This window comes from Nyctibius grandis, chromosome 8 (genome assembly GCF_013368605.1).
Source record: "Nyctibius grandis isolate bNycGra1 chromosome 8, bNycGra1.pri, whole genome shotgun sequence".
Lineage (NCBI taxonomy): Eukaryota > Metazoa > Chordata > Aves > Nyctibiiformes > Nyctibiidae > Nyctibius > Nyctibius grandis.
This window is the reverse complement of record NC_090665.1, coordinates 11,314,010-11,333,254: the sequence shown is the minus strand read 5'-3', so window position 1 is coordinate 11,333,254 and position 19,245 is coordinate 11,314,010. Positions and strand designations below refer to the sequence as shown.

Here is a 19,245-nt window from a genome sequence, read left to right as displayed (position 1 = left end):
TCAAGGCTTTGCTGGTTTACATTTAAAAAAAAAAAAAAAGAAAACCATAAAATTTTAAATGTGTGTGGGGACCACATGCAGATCTCTGGTGAAAAAAGGCAGATTTTTATCACGAAAATTTTGTAGCACAGACCAGACCTAGAACTGGCCCTCGTTGTCATAGTTAATTGGAATGAGAGCCGAAGCTGTATTCCCATCGCAACAGGATTAGTGGACTGATCACATTAGCATCTCGTGATGAATTGGAATTCACCACCGCCCAGCTAGTTTGAGTGCCAGCAACAGTTGAGCTGCAACTCCCTCTCTTTATAGTGGGTTAAAGTACCTTAAACAGTGCATCTTTATGCATCAGTGATTTTCCTTTGGAGACAAAATTTGTGTTACAGCTTAAGTTAAAGATGTGTGAACACAGCCCTGCTAATGTTTGACCTTAGAGGAACATTCTTCTTTGAGCAGGAAGAGTTTACATTTAAAGCCAAATGATGCAATTTTAAACGTAGTGTATTCTCCAGTCACATTTAGCATCGGACTTGCTGGCTTTCTGAACGGAATCCCAATTAAGATGGAAAAGGTCAGCGCTCTGACTCTGCTCTGAGATTTCACTTCGTATTTGTACTGTTGGCTTTTTTGTCTTTCACAAAGAGCTTAGTTCCAAAGAACGCTTCCCCTTTGCCAAAATTCCACATGATCTTGCCTTCAAGGAAACGCATCCATTTTTAGCAGGCTAGAAGGATCTTTTTTTAAAGCAGATTTCTGGTAACAGTAATTTTAACCCATGAAATGTGAACACAAACAAGTGAATCCTAGTTCAAATCATGATAGCCGTATTTCACTCATATGCTTATTCATAGTGAAATTCAGCATTTGTGCTTTTTGGGGGGGATTAATCATTTGCTCTTTGCATTTTGTGGTATGTCAAGCAGCAAGGGTGTGCACATACATATTAAGGCAACTAATCTGCATCATGCTGATTACTCCTTGGTTTATTTGACAGTTATCAATTGCTTCTTAATTCATGATACAATATTTGTAAAAATTAATAATGATTATCTCACAGCAATATTCTGACATTTTTCTGAGAAATTGAGAGAAATCTTTGCACAAATTTTAGTTTGCACAATAATTTGTACTATAACACCTTTTTATTTTCTGGTTGTTGTTGAGCAGTTATTATGTGGATACAGTAGCAGAAGAATATCACTAAAACAAGTCTTAATTGACAAGATATTTTCAATAAAATACCTTAGTTTTTGTTCCTTAACCTCACTCCCACGTTCTCTTTTGGAAAAGCACCAGCTACTGCTGTACTGAAGGATAGCATATATGTAAATACATAGCCAGTCACTGGAGTGCTTTTTTTGTTCCCTCCTGGTTTTGTTAGAGCTGTTCCTTTCATTCAGATGTTTTTAGGAGGAAGGTGGGGAAGAGGATGGCGTTGTCGAATTGTTTTGTACAATGACTGCTGTACTCTGCCCCGTTTCTGGTCCTGTTTAAGGTCTGCTTTCGGGATGGGGGGAAGGTTCCAGAGAAACTGGCCAAGATCAAAAATGCCACCAAATCCTAGGGATGCTGTGTTCTGGACTTTGGGAAATATAAATACTTGTTGGAGGTTTGCAGGGGTGCAATGCGGGGACTGCAAATAACTAAAAGCAGTTCTTCATTTGCAGGTTCAGAATTCACACTGTGTTTTATCATGTATTGCTTCTATCTAATTCTCGAGGTACTCTTGTTTTACAGTATAGCTTAGTCTTTTTTTATGCATTAAAGTGCATCTGGAGGTTTTTCTCTACAAAGTTTTTCATAGTGCTTCTTTCTACTGAGATTTTTAACTACCGATTGTTTATCAGTAGTAGCTCATGGCTTGTTCTAAGCATTGAACATGTGTTCCAGCTGCACTTGGAGTGAACTCTTTTCCTGGGGCAACCTAGAGCAGCATACATTGGAATGGTGGTAGGCAGGATCTCTCTGATTAGGGCTTTTTTAAAAAGGAATAAAAAATGTCAAGAGACACAAGACCTGTCTGTATTGGATGGTTCCTTCACAGAATAAAGATACAGAAAGTACTGTGTCAGTTTATTGTATATGTTTTAGAGTGGGAGCTTCTATCCTCTTATGCTGATGATCAGAAATTGAAATTCAAAATAAGTAAAGAAAATAGCTATTACATTTGGTGGTTTTTTTAATCATTGACGACACCAGTTCAGGTTAGGTGGGTTTTTACAATGAATGTCTGCCCTCCCTTAAAAATGTGAAGCATCAGTTTATTAAACAGGCAGTATCTCTATAGGAGCTCCCTGCTGACGCAAGGTGCTCTTGATGTGAGCATAACTCCTGTCAGAATTAAGAGCTGGGTATGTTAGGAAGCTGTAAGTGTGTGTTTGTGAGAACTGTCCTTTGGCATTTATAAGCAAGAGCTTTCCTTGACCTTTAAAGGAAAAAGAACCCTTTGCAGCTGCATTATTTGTCACAATGCAGCTTTTACTCTTGAAGGAGAGTAATACTGATGGGTATTTTATACATACAGAATCATAATTGGAACTGGCTCAGGAAAAATATTGGTTCTTCAAATACAAACATTTGGTAGTAGTTTTGGTTAAACTTTTGTCTCCTGCCAGGCAAGGAATGTATGATCACAAAGAAACAGTAAGCCTTACTGCTGGCAGCAAGCAGAGCATTTCTCTGCAGCTGGGAAAACCCTTTATTGAAAATCCTTCCATTGCCTTGTTGAGATTACAGGCTTGAACTGGTGTGTCTCTGAAGGAGGGAACACTTTGGCTAGAGTATAGAAGGCTTGTCCAAGGTGTGTGCCTCATGTTCCCCCTGTAAATATACGTGTATCTATATAAAGTATGTATTTTAGACCAGAAACTTGAAGCTGAGATTTCCGTGTAGCAGAGGGCACCTTAGCAGGGGGCTGGGAGAAAAGTACTTTCTGATTTCTTTTCATTACAGCATTGCCTACCCAATACCAACTCCATAATCTAAAGGTGGTCTTGGAAGAGAGATTTGAAGCTGGGCTTTCAGCATCTTAAACTAGCTTCTTCTAAGCATAAGGCAGTTTGGAATATGAAAGCTGACTATGAAAGGAATGTTGCATCTGTCTCTCTCTTCCTCATTGTGGCTGTAAGATTTTAAAAGATGTTGATTTATTTTGTGTGTGAAGTGAGAGTCACTTCATAATCTCAAAAATTTTTCAGACAGGACAGTGAAACTGATTGCTGTCCAACTGTTTCCACTGTGTGACAGCGAATATACAGACAATTCTTGTCCTCATGAAGTCCTGAGGTAGCTTTACTGAATGCTTCTTTTTTCCCTCCCTTCAGATTTGTCACGGAACAGACTGTCAGAACTTCCAGCAGAAGCGTGTCACTTTGTCTCCCTTGAGAGTCTTAATTTGTACCAGAACTGCATTCGGTACATCCCAGAGGCTGTTTTGAACTTACAGTCTTTAACATTTCTAAATATCAGGTAACGATTGTCTTAGAAATTTTGTTTTAGCATCAGTCGTCTAGGTTTATAAATTTTGATGCATCCGTAAGTAACACTAACATGGTGGGTAATCATCACGTTGTTCTATTGTATGTCATTGAACCAAAGCAACCTGAACCAGTCTTACCCACCTAGGTGGATCAGGGAACAAGAGGATTAAGCAGCTGCTTGTAGGAGTATGAAGAAGAAAGCTAATTCCAACTTAAAGGACTCACAAAATAAATTCCAGTAGTTTTCGTATGAAATACAGGCCTGCAGACTGAAATGATAGAGCTTTTAAGTAGTCTTTACAATTCAGCTCTCGGCAGCTGAATAAGGCTTATGCAATTTCCCTTTACCTTCACTGTACTGGTGGCTTTTAAAGATCTTTCTCAAGCATTAACACTTCTCTGTCAGCATTAAGAACTAATTGCTGCAACTTAGCCTGTTGATGAAATTCAACTGTGTACAGCATCCTCCATTTGTAGAAGGTCTTTTAAGAGGTGTGGAAAGTTCCTCATCACAAATTGGCAGTGATATCAATCAAGAAAAATTTCAAGCTATTTCCTTCAGCTGTTATACTTTTGCCAATTTAGTATGCTTATGTTTCTTTATTTTTTTATTGACGGTGAGAATTTTAGGAATAGGTTATGAATCAGGTATGGGTTTCCTATTGCTGTGATCTCTAGTAGGTGCAGTCCAATTATTATGCTTTTAAAAGCTGCTGTTGGTTCACCTACTGCTCAGAACTTTTTTTTTTCCTTTAATAGTAGGGAAATCTGGTTTCAAGCATGAAATAATCCAGCAGCATATTTTGGTAAATGTCAACACCTGATCAAAAGCTTAGTTAAGATCCTAATAACTTACTTTCATCCAGTCACAGCTCCTTGCTTTGTTTTTAGAGGGAATCTTTCTCTTTTACAACCCATTCTCATCTGAGGTTATGGTCCAGTCATATGACCTCATATTTACTTTAATAGTAGTTTATTATGAAATGTCCAAGACTCTGTTCTGGAATAGTGAAATCCATCACACCAAGATTCTTGATCCATGTGACTTACTGAATATTTAAAGTATATTTCTGATTGAGTAAGTAATTACTTTCTCTGTGGCATTTTATATATGCTGACTTGCAATGCTACTTATCAGAAAGGGTTTTGCACTCTGTTCAACATCCTCATTTGTGACAGAGGATGGTCAATTATCAGAAGAACCCGAAAGGGCACGAAAATATCATATTCCCCAGCACTGCATTCAGAAGCACCTGATCAGGCTTGGTACTTGACATTCAGAGTTTGTTCACACATAACTGGATAAAGTAATGAAGAAAGACTTCATGGAACTACTTTTACAGTAATTATATAAAAACTGAGTTGATCATCTAAATGGAGTGTGCTTTTTGTGTGTGTCTTTCATTGCATTAAGATGTGAGGTGATTTCTCATTAGAGTTCTGATGATTTTGTTTTCTTTTTGTCCAAAAAGTCGAAACCAGCTTTCAACATTGCCAGTGCACCTCTGTAGTCTACCGCTAAAGGTTTTGATAGCAAGTAATAATAAGCTGGTTTCAATACCTGAAGAAATTGGACAGCTCAGACAGCTGACAGAGCTTGTGAGTATACAGTTATTTTTTAACTATTACTGTTCAGTCTTTAATTTTTAGTTGATGTGTTTAATAGGTTCAGAGGTGCTTCAGACTAAATAATTTTTTAAACTGATGAAAGTAATGCAGTAATTAAGATGCTATCTGGGCATGTGCAAGATCGACATCCTGTTTCTCATTCTGATGAGAACTTTGTGATTGTAAACCAGTCACTTGTGTGCAATTGCACATCACTTAAATCTGCTCTTAGCCTAAGGAAGATTTCTATCTGCCATAGTATCTCCAACTATGTTTTGACTTTGTATAGAGGTGTTAGAAAGGATTTTGAAGTACTCTGAGATATTAAAAAATTGTTATGTGGGGGAAAGATGCCTTGCACTGGAAAGCAAATGATCCGTGTCCATTTAACTAAGAGTCTTCCCTATTTTTGAAAGGAAGACTGGATGGAATTAGAGCTGTTGGTGCATTTGTTTCTGGGAAAACGCTTTTATATAGCAAGTTGCACTGTCTCAAATAATATGGAATAACTTGAATGAGATAACTTGAAATAAATTTCTACATCTGAAAGCTTAATCTTTTAAGCTTTTGTTTCCCCATATATTTAAAATGAGAATAATGCTTCACATTAGCAATGAGATTTAACGAATATAAGGATCTGAGGTGTTATGTAAATAGTTGTCTTTTTCTTTCAGTCCCTAAATAAAACACTACGTGTTGTAATTAACAGAGGCTTACCAGTCAGTGATAGTAATGTCAAAACCATTTACTCCTTTCTTTACTCTTGCTGTGTAGGATGTGAGCTGTAATGAAATACAGACGATACCTCCACAGATTGGCAATTTGGAATCCTTGCGGGACCTAAATGTCAGAAGAAATAATTTGGTGCGTTTACCTGAAGGTGAGATAAAGGCTGCCAGTCATAACAGCAGAAACTTCAAGCGCTGCTTTCTTTTCAATGCCTTTTTCTTCCCCTGAGAGCTAGAAGCAGTGTACTTAATTATTTTTGTAAAACACATATTTTTATACTCTTGCTTTTTAATCTGCTGAATTGTGTTTATTTTCTATCTCCAGAACTTGCTGAGTTACCTTTGATTCGATTAGATTTCTCCTGCAATAAAATAACAACAATACCAGTTTGCTATAGGAACCTCAGACATCTGCAGGCCATCATGTTAGAGAACAACCCTCTCCAGTCACCCCCTGCACAGGTAAACTGCAGCTAGAAATTCAGATGACTAGTTCAACTAAAAAGGGCAGAACGAAGTTAAAAGCTGAAGGATTATATTACAAACTTGATTTAAGAACAAGAGGACTTCAAATAAATTGTATTGTCTAAAAGTGCAGCACAGCTTGAAAAATCCCTTTTTCTCCTCTTACTTTACTATATTAATAGTTTCATCTATGGGTTATTCCTAAGAATTGCATGGTTATCACTGCACTAATGTTAGCTGAAGATTTCTGCTTTCAGTGTAGGAGAGAGGAAGCTCTGTTAGGCAAGGCTGATTTTGTGCCACTCACGTGTCAAAACTTTGACTGAGGCCTCAGGGCTGCTGCGTGCTGGTTTACTTTGCAGCAGAGTGCTCAAATTGGCCTTTGAGGTAGAAACTGCAATATGGTTAGTGAACAATTTGATTTTTTAATGTGGGTGTATAAACCCTTGAGTAGTACAGGTTTTACTGTGAGCTGCTGCTTCTGAATCAAGAGTGGCACTTGCTAAGACCTGTAGTTTCAATAGGGTTTTGCCTCCCCTTTGAAAGCAACGACTGCTGTTACTGGCTTCATTCACTTTAAATTTGAGCTTGCTTTGGCGGTCTGCCACTGCCATTCAAAGCTGGGCATGGGTGGGATGCATCTGTTCTGATGCCAAGGGTATAAATTCTAGTACTTGTAAATGCTTATGTCTTGTTTGCATGATGAAGTTTCAGCATCCAGCTGACAAAGCTGCATGCAGGCCAGATGTACTTGGAGGACAGCTTCCATTTCATGATGCTTCACTGTAGCTTCACTATAGTTTCTCTGAATGCAGTGAGATTAGAAGGAAAGATGTGTTGGTTGACATAAACCTGATCATTTATTACTCTCAACTACAGGTTAAATATCTGTAGAGTACTTTAAAAATGTATTGTCTAATTACACTTACGTAATTTTTTTTTTTTTTTAAGATATGTATAAAAGGAAAAATTCACATATTTAAATACCTGAACATAGAAGCATGCAAGATAGCTCCAGACTTGCCTGATTATGACAGGAGACCCATAGGATTTGGATCTTGGTACGTTTGACACATTCCACGTTCCTAGTTTTGATGACATTTGGGAAAATTTTGTCAGTCATCTGAGTTTTTAACAAAAAATAGATCCAAGGATTGTTCTGTGGTAAGTGCATTGATGGAGGTGGCCTTGAAGAATATAATTTTTGTTATCTCATGGTGCATTCTAACAAGGTACCACTACATAAGAAGTGAGGAGCAGTTCAGAAGAATACCTGGGCAATATCATATGAAAGGCAGTGTTAGAGCTGATGTACAGTAAGAAGAGAGTGTTGGTATCTTCGTAGTACAGGGCGCATGCTTCATGTTGTTAACAAGTGTGTTCAGTTTATAAGATCTTAATGTTTTCCACATACTTACTGAAGTATATCCCAGCTGTGATTTTTAACCTTTTGTACAGATTTTTATAACCGCTGTGCTCAAACTGCAGGTGTAAATGCTGATCTCCACCCCATTAGTAAACTGTTATTTTTGGCAAGCTTTCACTTGGCACTGCTGCTTAGCATTGTAACACAAATATTGGAACTGTCAGCCGTATCAGCTGCTAAATTAAGTTGTCTAGAGAAAAGCAGGAGTTAAGATTTATTTCTGTTACATGATACAGAAGAAAGGGAGTCAGTGAAGTATGAAACTAAATATATATAAAAATTACCTCAGTCATCTTGGAAGGTGGTAATAAGGTGTGGAGGAATAAGTTGCTAAAGGATGTCTTAGCAGCAATAGAACACAGATCAGAGGGCCTCACAGTAAATCATCATGAGTCAGATTTGTGAAGAAGAATTTGCATGAGGGACTGACAGAGTGATTCCTCATCAGCACTGAATGTCTTAAATTATTTTTCTAGATGAGGTCAACATATGAGCATTTTATGAGTGTTGCTTGGTTTCCTAGAATATAAGCTGTTGCAGAAGGTTTCTGCATAATACTGAGGATACTGTCGTGTTACTGAAAAGGCTCTAAATGATAAACTGTCGTGATCTATTTGTCTCTAGCACTGTTTGTTTATTTTTTAAGAGAAATTCCAACAAAATCAGTGGGCTGTGTGTTCACTGATTTATTGTTGTCTGTAGTTGTATATTAGTATGGAAGTTTTCATTAATTGCTTTTGTGAAATGAGAAGAATCAATGTATTTTAATCGTAGCTTGGAATTATGGATGTAAAAACAAGTGCAGAACTGCTTGAGAATGCTTTCTCTAGAGTTGCTTCGAGATTCAGCTGTATGAAATGAGCTTCAGCTGGCTTTCCTTTAGCTGTATTTCCATCCCCAAGAGGAGATAAGAGTTGGTGATAGAATTATTTGTTGTTACCGTGCTGTTTAGGGCGTTTAGCCTTGCAGGTGATTCACAGAATCACAGAATGTTAGGGATTGGAAGGGACCTTGAAAGATCATCTAGTCCAATCCCCCTGCTGGAGCAGGATTGCCTAGACCATATCACACAGGAATGCGTCCAGTGTTCAATTCAATGTCCAATTCCTCCTGTCTTCATGTACCTGTGGAAGAACTGTCCATGGATCAGAGTACATGTTAGGAGAAAATGGTAGAATGATCCAGTGGAAGAGGATCTCAAATTATTATGTTCTTCTGGAACTTGAGATGAGAAAAATAAAAGCACTCAACTACGATACAGTTAGTATTTCCAGGCAAGTCACAAGAGCTTTATGTTTGTTACCTTCAAAGGTGACCGACAGAAATAAGGTATCAGTCAATACACCTGGACGTTGTCGCTGCTTTATCTGATAAGCTAAGTGAAATACCATGGAGGTAAAGAATCTGAAACTGAGTGGTAGAGATCCTTAAAAGTTTAAAGAAGTTTGAGTTGTGCTATCAGTTCACTCTTGATCAAACTTTTTTTAATAACAACATTGTTAATACTGCTAGTAGAGCAAGATACTCTGAAACATTATGGCAGAAAGTGTGGTTTGGAGGTTCTAGTGTAGCTAATTGTTTGGTTTAGCCTTGTCACATTGTATCAAACTGGCTTACCGAAGTGAAGTCTTGTGTGTTACAGTCCTTTTCTAAGCATAAGCTATGTGAAAATTTATCTTGCAGCAAGTTTTCATCTGCTGCAACCAGTCTCTCGTTTGCAACACTGAATTTCAGAGCAGCTCAGACTGGTGCTGGAGTGAATGTGATTGAGAGGAGGCAGAACTGTCAAAGCTGTGTAGCAATTCCTTTGGCACTGAGGCAAGCTGGTATAGTCTGGAGTTAGAAGGTTTAAAATTTGAAGTACTCATGCATAAACAAGCGTAGAGGATATTCTGGGACTTGGGCAACTGTTCTTTCTTACAGGAGTTAAAAATATATGTTTCATTGTGGCTTTGGAGCTGTGTTTTAGTCTTTGAAATGTTGGCAAGTCTTTCCTTTGGCTGTTGATCTTACCAGGCATTTAGCTTCTCTTCCTTTGATTTCAAGCTGTATGTAGTTTCCCAGGTAAGCCATAGTTGCCCCAAGATGCTTTGATCTAAATGCTTAGTTGTTGTTCCTTGTAGCCTGTTGGTCAGGGAGGAATAAAAATCTTAACTGATTTCAGGATGGCTGCCGTATGATTATAATCCTGTAAAACATGCAACGTTGAACAGTTGTTTTAGATGCAAGAGTTGGGGAGACAGAAAGTAGCTTTCACGTTAAAAAGAAGAGAGTTCTGGGAACAGTGACTATGAATTTTTGAGCTTCCAGATAACGTTAGTGTTAGATGTATAGAGGGCTAAAAGAAGAAAATTTGTATCACAATACTTCTCTATTTTAGAGATGTAGCCAAATAGTAATTTTGATGCTCTTCAATTAGGAACAATTGTTCAACTTAGAACAGGGTTCTCAGGAGATTCTCAAAATATTGGTGAATTTAAAATGGAATTATACTGCAGAAGGATTTTCTTTTCTCTGACCTATGTTTTAAATCCAGTATTTAAATGCTGTGAACTGTTAGCATAAGTATGGTTCTGTTGTCAGTGATTCAAGTTAATAGTTCTTTAACTGCACTGGGCGATTTCACGGTCTGTCTTTTTTCTTCCCCACCCAAAATAAGGGATGCGTTTTTCCTTTCCCCTTATTTCTTGCTAGGGGTTTATTATGCAGATGATCTTTCCCTTCAAATACAGGGGCTACGAAGGTGGAACTCGCTTGAGTTAATCAAAACTCCATGAGGGTACAAGAGCTTGTCTTTTGGTGTACATTTGCAGAATCTAGATCTGCATAGAAGCAGATGTATAGCCTATGTTTCTCTACAGATGTTTCTCATCTGTAGCCCTCCATCCTTCTTATTTTTTTGCTATTTTATGTCTATCTGAAAATTAAAATAGCCCAGGATAATAAATAGTCTGTCACTGTTCTACAAAGTCCCATGCACGCACACGATGCTGCATAAATAATAATAATAATAAATAGTAATCTGAAAATAAATATTTCCTGAAAGAGGAATTTTAGAGGGAGCAGCAACTTGAGAGCAATACCAGTGAGAAAATGACCTGCAATTTAGTTATGATGGGGTGAAGCAATTAGCTTCCTGAAATTCATTCTTCTTTGTGTATTATGTAGTAATTACTGCTGCAGTTCTCCCTGGGGCATCGAGCGCCAGTAGGACAGTTGAGCCATTGTGAAATGCCATCTGCAGTGGATCAGACAAGTCCCATTGTCTCTTTTACTGTAGCTATCTGCAGCAGTTGCCAGACTTGACATCTGTGATGGCTGTACTGCTGAATTACGTAGTTTCTGAGCCCAGAAATTTAGAGAAGAACTGTATGGCTGTTTGGTTATGTGTATTGTAACACTAGGCACATGTCTCATGCCTTTGTCTAGACATGTCATTGACAAAGTTAGGCTTTGTAGATTAAAACTGTACTTCTGTATTTATTATATTATGAAGTATTTGAAATACTGTCCAGCTTGCTGCACAGTTTCTTAGGTAGATAATTATGATACAGAAGATAGTTGTATAATATATTCTGTGTACTTTCCTGTAGAAGTATGTTCTGACATACCTGTATTTTTAGTAATTTTGCATGGGTTTATGCTTACTTATGAAAAAGTTTGTGGAGCAGCATTTTTCAACCAAAACTATGTGTAGCAGAAAACGAAAGTTTGACTTGTTAAACAGTGAAATAAGAGACCACTTTGCAGTTTTCTTTGTTATAATTTCTGCATGGGAAATGTTTGAAGTATGGATATATGCTTTGGATCAGATTAGCCCTTAAAACACTAGGCAGTGGCAGGTGGACAGCTGACTGACGAGTATGTTTGTAGTTGTAAGCACATGCCTCTTGTTCTATGTGGCAAATGCAGTGTGATGCTTTCTAATATGCTGAGCTTGTGAACACGCTGCAACTGTGCTTAGTAGCTTATTCTGCTTTTGTTCTATAATAGCTGAGGAGCTTTTGGTGGTGTTTATATTACAGTAACTAAAACTATGTGTTTGACAGCCATGAGGAACTCTATTCCGGACGGCCGTATGGAGCACTTGATTCTGGCTTCAATAGTGTGGACAGTGGAGACAAAAGATGGTCAGGGAATGAAGTAAGTGTTGCAGCTTTGTTTTTGTTGAGTGCAGTATTGTACAGGAAAGACAACTAACTAATATATGTCTAGAAGCATATTCAATAGGTAACGTGTATATGCTAGTGTGCAGGTTGCCTTGAGCCAAAATTATTTGTTGTTTTATTGGAGAAAAAGAAGCATCATTTTATATGGGATGGACACGAAGTTGGAAGTAATAAGAGAAATGTATAAAAACAGTGCATGACAGATTAATTTACTGGAGCATAAAAGATGAGAAAAAGGGGGTTCCTGATTTTTAAAAAAGCCTATAACTGTATCATATTACAATGTTGAGTCAACTGCAGTTACTCATGAGCAGTTGTTTCAATAAAATAAAACTGAACATTAAAATTAAGCTTCAAGAATGAGGTAGAAATTTCATCATCTTTCTTTGCAGCTTGTTTCAAATGATAAAAATAAAATCTATTTGCCACTTAGAAGCAGAAAAAATGGATGTCTTAACAAGGACACTGTCAATTATTCTTCCAAGGAAGAAGCTCCCTTTTCCTCTTGGGACAACTAGAAAAGGCAGCAGCCAACACCTAAAGGGCTTCAGTGAGCTATACTCCGTATGCCTACTTGCACTCTAGCTTGGTTTTTGAGAGGGATCTAGGAGTTTCTATCCTGGGATGTTTTCAAGCACTTGCAGGTATTGCAGAGCAAAACTGTAGGCAAGCTGTTTTTTTAAGAATGCTTAAATACATGTTTTTTTAAAAACAATACTCTATAGCTGTATTTTGCTTTAAGTTAGTGTTTTGTAGGTGCAAAACAGGACAGTTGAAGTATAAACACAAATCAAGAGGTAGTAGCTTACAAGATGAATTTTCTGAAGAAAAGTGTTTCTTGACTTTACTGTTCATTTTCTAAAGCCAACAGATGAGTTCTCAGATCTCCCTTTACGTGTGGCAGAGATCACTAAAGAACAGCGACTGCGAAGAGAAAGTCAGTATCAAGAAAACCGAGGGAGCACAGTTGTAACTAATGGTGGAGGTAAATAGTGGTCTTTGGCTAACAGTATTTATTGTCATTGTTAATAAAGTTCCAGAATATTTGCTACAAATCATAGGTTGTCTAAAGAGGAAAAAGATAAAAGTCTAGGTGGAATTACACAAAAACACAGTTGTGTAAGCAGTGTAAAAACACTGTTGCATTAAGGATGTTACAAGGCAAAATCAATTAGCATCAGGATTAGGATTATCTGGGAAGCATTGTCAGCTTCTACATAGGTGCTTTGTTAAAGTCTCCAAATGCTTCAAACAGTATTTTGGAATCTTGAATTTCTGTGCATGGAGTTTTGCTGCTTGAGCTACTGGGGAAAACTTACAGCAGTAGTAAATTGTCAGTGCTCTGTGCCGACTGCTGTTGGAACGGGATGAGCAGTTTTGTCAGGGAATTTCATATTTCCAAGTAGCAAAAGTGCCTCATTCAGCAGTCTTGGGTTTTAATCCCAACATGCAAGCCATCGAGGAGGGACAGGTATTTGTGAGTGACATTGCTTTTTTGCACCGTCTCAATTTGTTGTGCTGGCAGTCTTACAGTAGCACCCTCATATTTGTTCAAGAGGTGATAGCGCTTCCCGTGTTTCTTGATCTCTGTAGTCCTTCACAATTGTAACTTCCAATGATCTGCTGCTACCACTGGCTCACAGTTCTCTTCTCGTTTATGTGTCCCAATTTTAGCATTCTTCCAGGTTTGTGTATTTCAGTCATTCTCTCTTCTCCGTTTTTTTGCACTACTGATTATTAGATCTCACCCCCATATACTTTGATTAATTTTTCTCTCTGTCAGCTGCTCCCTGTTTTCCGTTTCCCCTAATGGCTCCAGTTTGTATTCCCCATCTGAGTGTCACTCTTTGCAGCTAGTTTCAATCTTCCATGCCCAACTCCCACTTTCTTCTTTCTTCCCTCCTCATCCCACTCTTCATCTTTTGCCATGTTCTTTTCTTGGTCTTATTCTTTTGTGTCACAATGTTTTGTTTTCTTTGCCACCTTCTAGAAATATCTGAAACTTTTTGTTTGACTCACAGTTTTACACATTAACAGACAGAAAAATCAGTTTAGTTAAATTCTGGCAAAGTTAGGAAAATTGAAGACATGGTGTTATGGGAAGCTATGGGCAGCCTTAGTAACAGGTAATGCTGCCAGCTCCACCTCTAAGACTAACTTTATTTTGTTCTTTGAGTTTTGTACACCAGGGATTTCAAAATGCCTCACTAGTCTTCTAAGATGGAGCACAGTCAGTTCATGAGTAGGAGTATCAGAGGGGCACAAGCCATAGCTTGTGGCTGTCAGTGATCCAGGAAATCCTTTCTAATTTTGTGTTCCTAACACAGATACTAATGTCTTTCGCCCTCTACTGTATTATTATTATTGTTGTTATTTTTATTGTTTAATAAGAAAGGCTAGAAAGAATGGGGGTTTTGTTTTGATTTGTTTTGTTGGGGTTTTTTTAAGATTTGAGACTGAGATGGAGATTTAATGAAGCCAAAGTATATAGGAATGCTGTTTTGGATGGTTGTAGTAGCAGAGGAGGTGGCTTTGGCAGTTAACAGTTGCTAGATTGTGTGGTGAGGCAAAGAGAAGTCTGTTTTAGACAAGCAGGAAAGGGGCGGAGGAGTAGAAAAAGAATGTCTACAAGACAGTCTGGAGCAAATTTGAGGAGAGTTTTAAGAAAAAGAAAGCTCTAGTGCTCAGAAAGGGAGCTTATGCTTTCCCCTGCATCCCCAGCACAGTATTTTTCACCAGGGTAGTTTGCTCAATGTCATGACTCTCAGAATCCCTGGGCAGAATGTGTAAAAGCAGTGACAAGTGAAAAAATTGCCCTACATAATATCGCCTACACAAGGGAAAATCAATACTAGCCAAACTGTGCTGTTTCTTGCTCTCATTTCAGTGGTTTCTAATTTCTTTTTTTATTCCTCTTTTTAAAATTAAACTGCAGATGCTTTAATATTGTTTTAGAGGGGTTTTGTTGCTTTCTGTGCTGTCCCTCATTATTTCCATGTACACTTTTTGTATTCATTGTATTTGCATCTGGATAACTCTGACATGCTGTCTTCTGTTTGTTGTTGTAGTAGTTAAAATAGTGGAAGTATCTGTCATATCCATTCTAATTTGTCTGAAGGAGATAAATTAGAACCAAGAGAAATGATTCCAAATATACACAAATCATTGTACGGTCTTGATGTTAGTTGATAGATTTTGATAGATAGTTTTTGGTATTGGGAAAAAAAACACAGTATTTATTTTACTTTTTCAGTCACTGCAAAATCATCTGCGGCCAGCAATTTAAAACTATGTGCTTGATATATGTTTCTCATTGCTTTTTAAAAAACATTAATTTTATCATTATTTCAAAATTTGCTGTTTAACAAATGTTAGTGGGCCTGGCGAAATTCAAGAGCTTTTAGGCTGAGCTTTCCCAGACGGAAGAAAAACAGTAGAGCCTTAGTTCCTGACATTGCTTTTTTGTTGTTTTTTTTCCTCTCCTGTTGGTTATCTAATTATGGGTGTTTCCTTTGTGTATGTATGTCAAGTGGAACATGATCTCGATCAGATCGACTATATTGATAGCTGTGCCACAGAAGAGGAGGAGGAAGAGGTGAGGCAACCCAAGGGCATGGACTCAGACAGCCTCAGCTCACAATTCATGGCATATATTGACCAGCGGCGAATCTCTAATGAGGTGGTGCTTTTACTTAAATTAGTTAAATTCATATGTCCTAGGAAAGCTTTTGTGATGGTATTAATGCTTCTTGTCCTCAGAGATTTTCTTTGGCTTGTTTTTCTTTTTTATTTACAAAGAAAAAAAATTAGGTCTGATCTGGAGGAAGAACAGAGTGTTGTGCTTTGTTGGAGGGTCAGAGCTAGAGTGTTAAGCTGCCTCCAAGTGCCCTTTGAGTATGTGGAATAAGTCTAAAGCAGGCACACTGTTTTCCTGTCTTACGGGTTCTTGCAAGCTTGTGCTTTAGGCCTGTGTGAAGTAAACGGTTTTTCCAAAGGAGTGCTGTCTTTCAAAAAACATTGAAGTTGATGCTTCCAGCTGGTAATTGGTGATATCTAGAAAATTGTTAACATTTACTTGGTAGTACTGAATATATACTGGCTTTCTCAAGGGAAAAATGTTGATTGTTATCAGCATAAAGATTTAGTACAGCAATTTTGCGACTCCATTAATTTGGCTCTTCATGTTGATTATAAGTTATTTGCCAGTAAACTAAATGTCTTGAGCATTCATTTTAAGTTTAGACTAACTTAAATACTCAGACTTTTCAGAAAGCCTACTCTTTGCAGAGAACGATTTCTTTCTTACTGTTGAGCAAGGCTCTGAACCCACGGGTGCAGACTTGGATATGTGGATAGTCACCTTTCTGAACAAAGAACACCATCTGTAGTTTCAGATAAACCTGGCATGAAACTGTTCTCAGTCAGTAAAAGTGTACAGTTAAATGAACAATAAGTAAAATTATTGCTAGACAGGGTAGAAAGTTCTTTGGACAGCTTTTTACAATGTCTAGAAACAGGTGTGAGTAACTCTGGACATTGCCCTGTTTTCTCTCACAGGAAAAAGAAAAAAAAAGAAGTTAAAAAAAGGGCCAAGTAGCATCTCTCTTCTTCTGTCTAAACAGTATCTTTTTCATTTTTGTTCTCGAGTATCTTTCTGTTTGAGTTGCTATGTAATTCTTGCACAGGAATGCTGCATTTTAGAAAGCTCAGTAACAGTACCTGCAGTGTAACTCCCGAGAGTCAGGATGTGTGCACCCGTTTCCCTGCAACATGTGGAAGAAGTATGGTTTTGCTATTTTTTGACAGCATTCACAATAGACTCTGCTAATAATAGCTGCTTTTATTGATTGTTTACTATATCCAAATGATGTCCTGGTACAGACAGGGGCAATGATTCCAGTAAAGTTACAGTCACTTCTCTTTAGCTCATGTCATTTCATTGCTTTCTAGCTGCATGAAGGTTAGTGTGCACTTTAATAAAATTCACTAGAGTTGCTTTGAAATTGTATGAATTGCCCAGCTGGAAGATGCCTTTGTTCCAGTTGTAGCAGCCACTGCTGTGAACACATGGAGAAAACTGTTCCCTCTTAAGTCATTTGGACAGTACACTTTCTGAGAGTGTCCTCAGAAATCGAACCTATAGAAACAGATTTTCAGCCACATAATATTTCCTTCTGTGTTCTGTCAGTCTTAATTAATACCTACATACACAGCTACACAGTTCAGTGGCTCACTGTACATACTACATGAATAACCTGTCTGAGAAAACCTTTGTGGTTGACATGCTTAAACAGTACCTATTGTGCTGCGATTCAAATGTGTCCTTTCAAAGTTTTTTGTGTTTTGAAGCAGAAAGGTATTTGCTCTTTGAGGAAAGAAAAAAAAATCATGGCTCTTTAGTATTCAAGTAGGAGCCTGGTCCCTATTTTGTCCACTTTATATTACTGTTTACTGTGTTTAAAATCATTGACACAGATATCTGAGAGGTGCATTCATTTTGCAAATCTCATAAATTCAATATCAAATCACAAAAGCTGATGCCACTTGGAAGCATAGACACAAGAGTAAAACTCGGAAAAGGCAACTATTGGCAATACAACCCCAAGGACTCTTTGCTGTAGATAGTGAAAAGGCATTGATCAACATCCAAAAAGCTACTCGTAGAGATCTATCTATTCATAAAAATTAAACTATTTACTTTTAACTGAAGCAGTGCTTTCTCTAAAAAGACAATCCAAATTACTACTTAGGAAGGCTAACTGTATGCAATATAGCAACATACATACAGGCATGAGTGAAAATTGGCAAGTTAATCTTGAAAAGTTTCCATTTTCCTACATTAATGGGTATCAGTAAAAGTTTTAAAATAATGCCAAGGGTAATATACTTCTGTTCCCAATGGGATAAATGATTTCATAGCTCAAATTAAGCCTAAGGTGTTCTCACTCATCCCATGTCTTGTTTTCTTAGGATCCGTCTTTAGGGCATCATAAGAGAGCATCAGCTATTGTATCCTGTGTTTCTGAGAGTCCAGACTGCATTGCTGTACACTTGTATATGCATTCTTCAGAGCTTAACTCTACATTTCTTCTACGTGACATTAATTATTTTTTACCTACATTTACTTCTGTGCATGATTCTTAATAGTGGAGGTTTTTAAACTCTTAAACTTATCAGTAGGCACATTTAATTGTGAAACTAGAGTTTATTTAAATCACAGGAAAAAAATGAGTGAGCTTGCCTAGTTGGAAATGAACATCCTTGAGTTGTGTTTTGTGGTACTTTGTCAGGTATTTTGAATACCAGTAGTTACAAATGTTCCTCTACAAAGAGATTCTTTGACATTAATGTGCAGTATTCTGAACAAGTTACTAACAGTCTTATGTGTTACTTTGCTTAGGGTTCACCAGTAAAGCCTGTATCCATCAGAGAATTTCAGAGAACAGAGGATACAAGACGACATTTACATCAAAACAGGTAAGAATATGTGGTAACAGTAATTTTATGCAAAGTTTCATGATGAATGCAGAGTGCATATTTACTTAATGTGTTTAGAAAATGACATTGTTTTCTCTTGCTTCGCCAGAAATGTGCATGGCATTTTATTTATAAGCTATTGCTCCAGGTTAGGAATTTGTATTCTAATAATGGCAGTGACCAAAAGGCTTGGCTGTTCTAGGCCAGCGCTCAGTTTTAAATCGGTTGGTTAAAGAAATCTGTCAAATTAAAATGTATACTCTCAAACTGATTTAATATCTGCTTTTCATTATTTAATTTGTGCTTTAATTTGATTAAATAGTTGACTTAAGATATATTACGTAATGGAGAGAAGGGATAAACGTACTGCAGATTTATGGGAAGCATAAAGAGGGTTACTGTGGAGTATCTGATGTGCTATGAGGTCACATTCTTGGTTGACTCTTGGTAGCTGTAGTACTGTGGGGGTCTAGTTTAGTTTAAAATGTGCTTTTCTGTGCCATAATCATGAGCTGTCATCAGGGGAAGAAGGGATAGAAAGGGAGTCAATGCTGAAAACAGGTTGCTTAGTTTAATGAAGTAGACTTTTTGAATTATGTATATACTCTGTAATGATTGCTTGGCTTATTGGAGGGAATGCTTATCCATAAAATATGGGTCAGAGCTGGACAGCATATAAATGAGGTGGATAGGTTTGAGAAGAGACTTTGGGTGTCTAATTAAAAGAACAGGAGATAAGCAAATATATAGCTTCTCACTAATGGAACTAAAATCAAAATTGATAGAACCTTTAATATGCCATTGAAGCATTTCAGCATTCTGTGGAGTGAAAGTGCATGTGTGAGGACTCAGCAGAAAACTAGTTGAATTGTACTAGGAATGTTAAAAAAAAA

The 19,245-nt window shown here is 37.5% G+C and overlaps 2 protein-coding genes across 10 annotated transcripts in view; both read left to right on the top strand.

Moving 5' to 3' along the window:
* RPL35A (ribosomal protein L35a) overlaps window positions 1-19,245 on the top strand; it is a 130,757-nt gene that overhangs the window by 56,665 nt on the left and 54,847 nt on the right. The gene's annotated exons all lie outside the window — the stretch shown is intronic.
* Window positions 1-19,245, top strand: part of LRCH3 (leucine rich repeats and calponin homology domain containing 3) — a 65,818-nt gene that overhangs the window by 20,988 nt on the left and 25,585 nt on the right. For 8 of the 9 annotated variants that reach the window (XM_068405959.1, XM_068405956.1, XM_068405958.1 and 5 more), the window contains exons 2-10: window positions 3,324-3,468; window positions 4,952-5,078; window positions 5,862-5,967; window positions 6,141-6,277; window positions 7,232-7,341; window positions 11,756-11,849; window positions 12,740-12,860; window positions 15,406-15,554; window positions 18,276-18,352. In XM_068405959.1, coding sequence (XP_068262060.1) covers window positions 3,324-3,468; window positions 4,952-5,078; window positions 5,862-5,967; window positions 6,141-6,277; window positions 7,232-7,341; window positions 11,756-11,849; window positions 12,740-12,860; window positions 15,406-15,554; window positions 18,276-18,352 — 1,066 coding nt within the window. The remainder of the gene's footprint in view (window positions 1-3,323; window positions 3,469-4,951; window positions 5,079-5,861; window positions 5,968-6,140; window positions 6,278-7,231; window positions 7,342-11,755; window positions 11,850-12,739; window positions 12,861-15,405; window positions 15,555-18,275; window positions 18,353-19,245) is intronic. The other variant, XM_068405953.1, reaches the window with a different exon arrangement.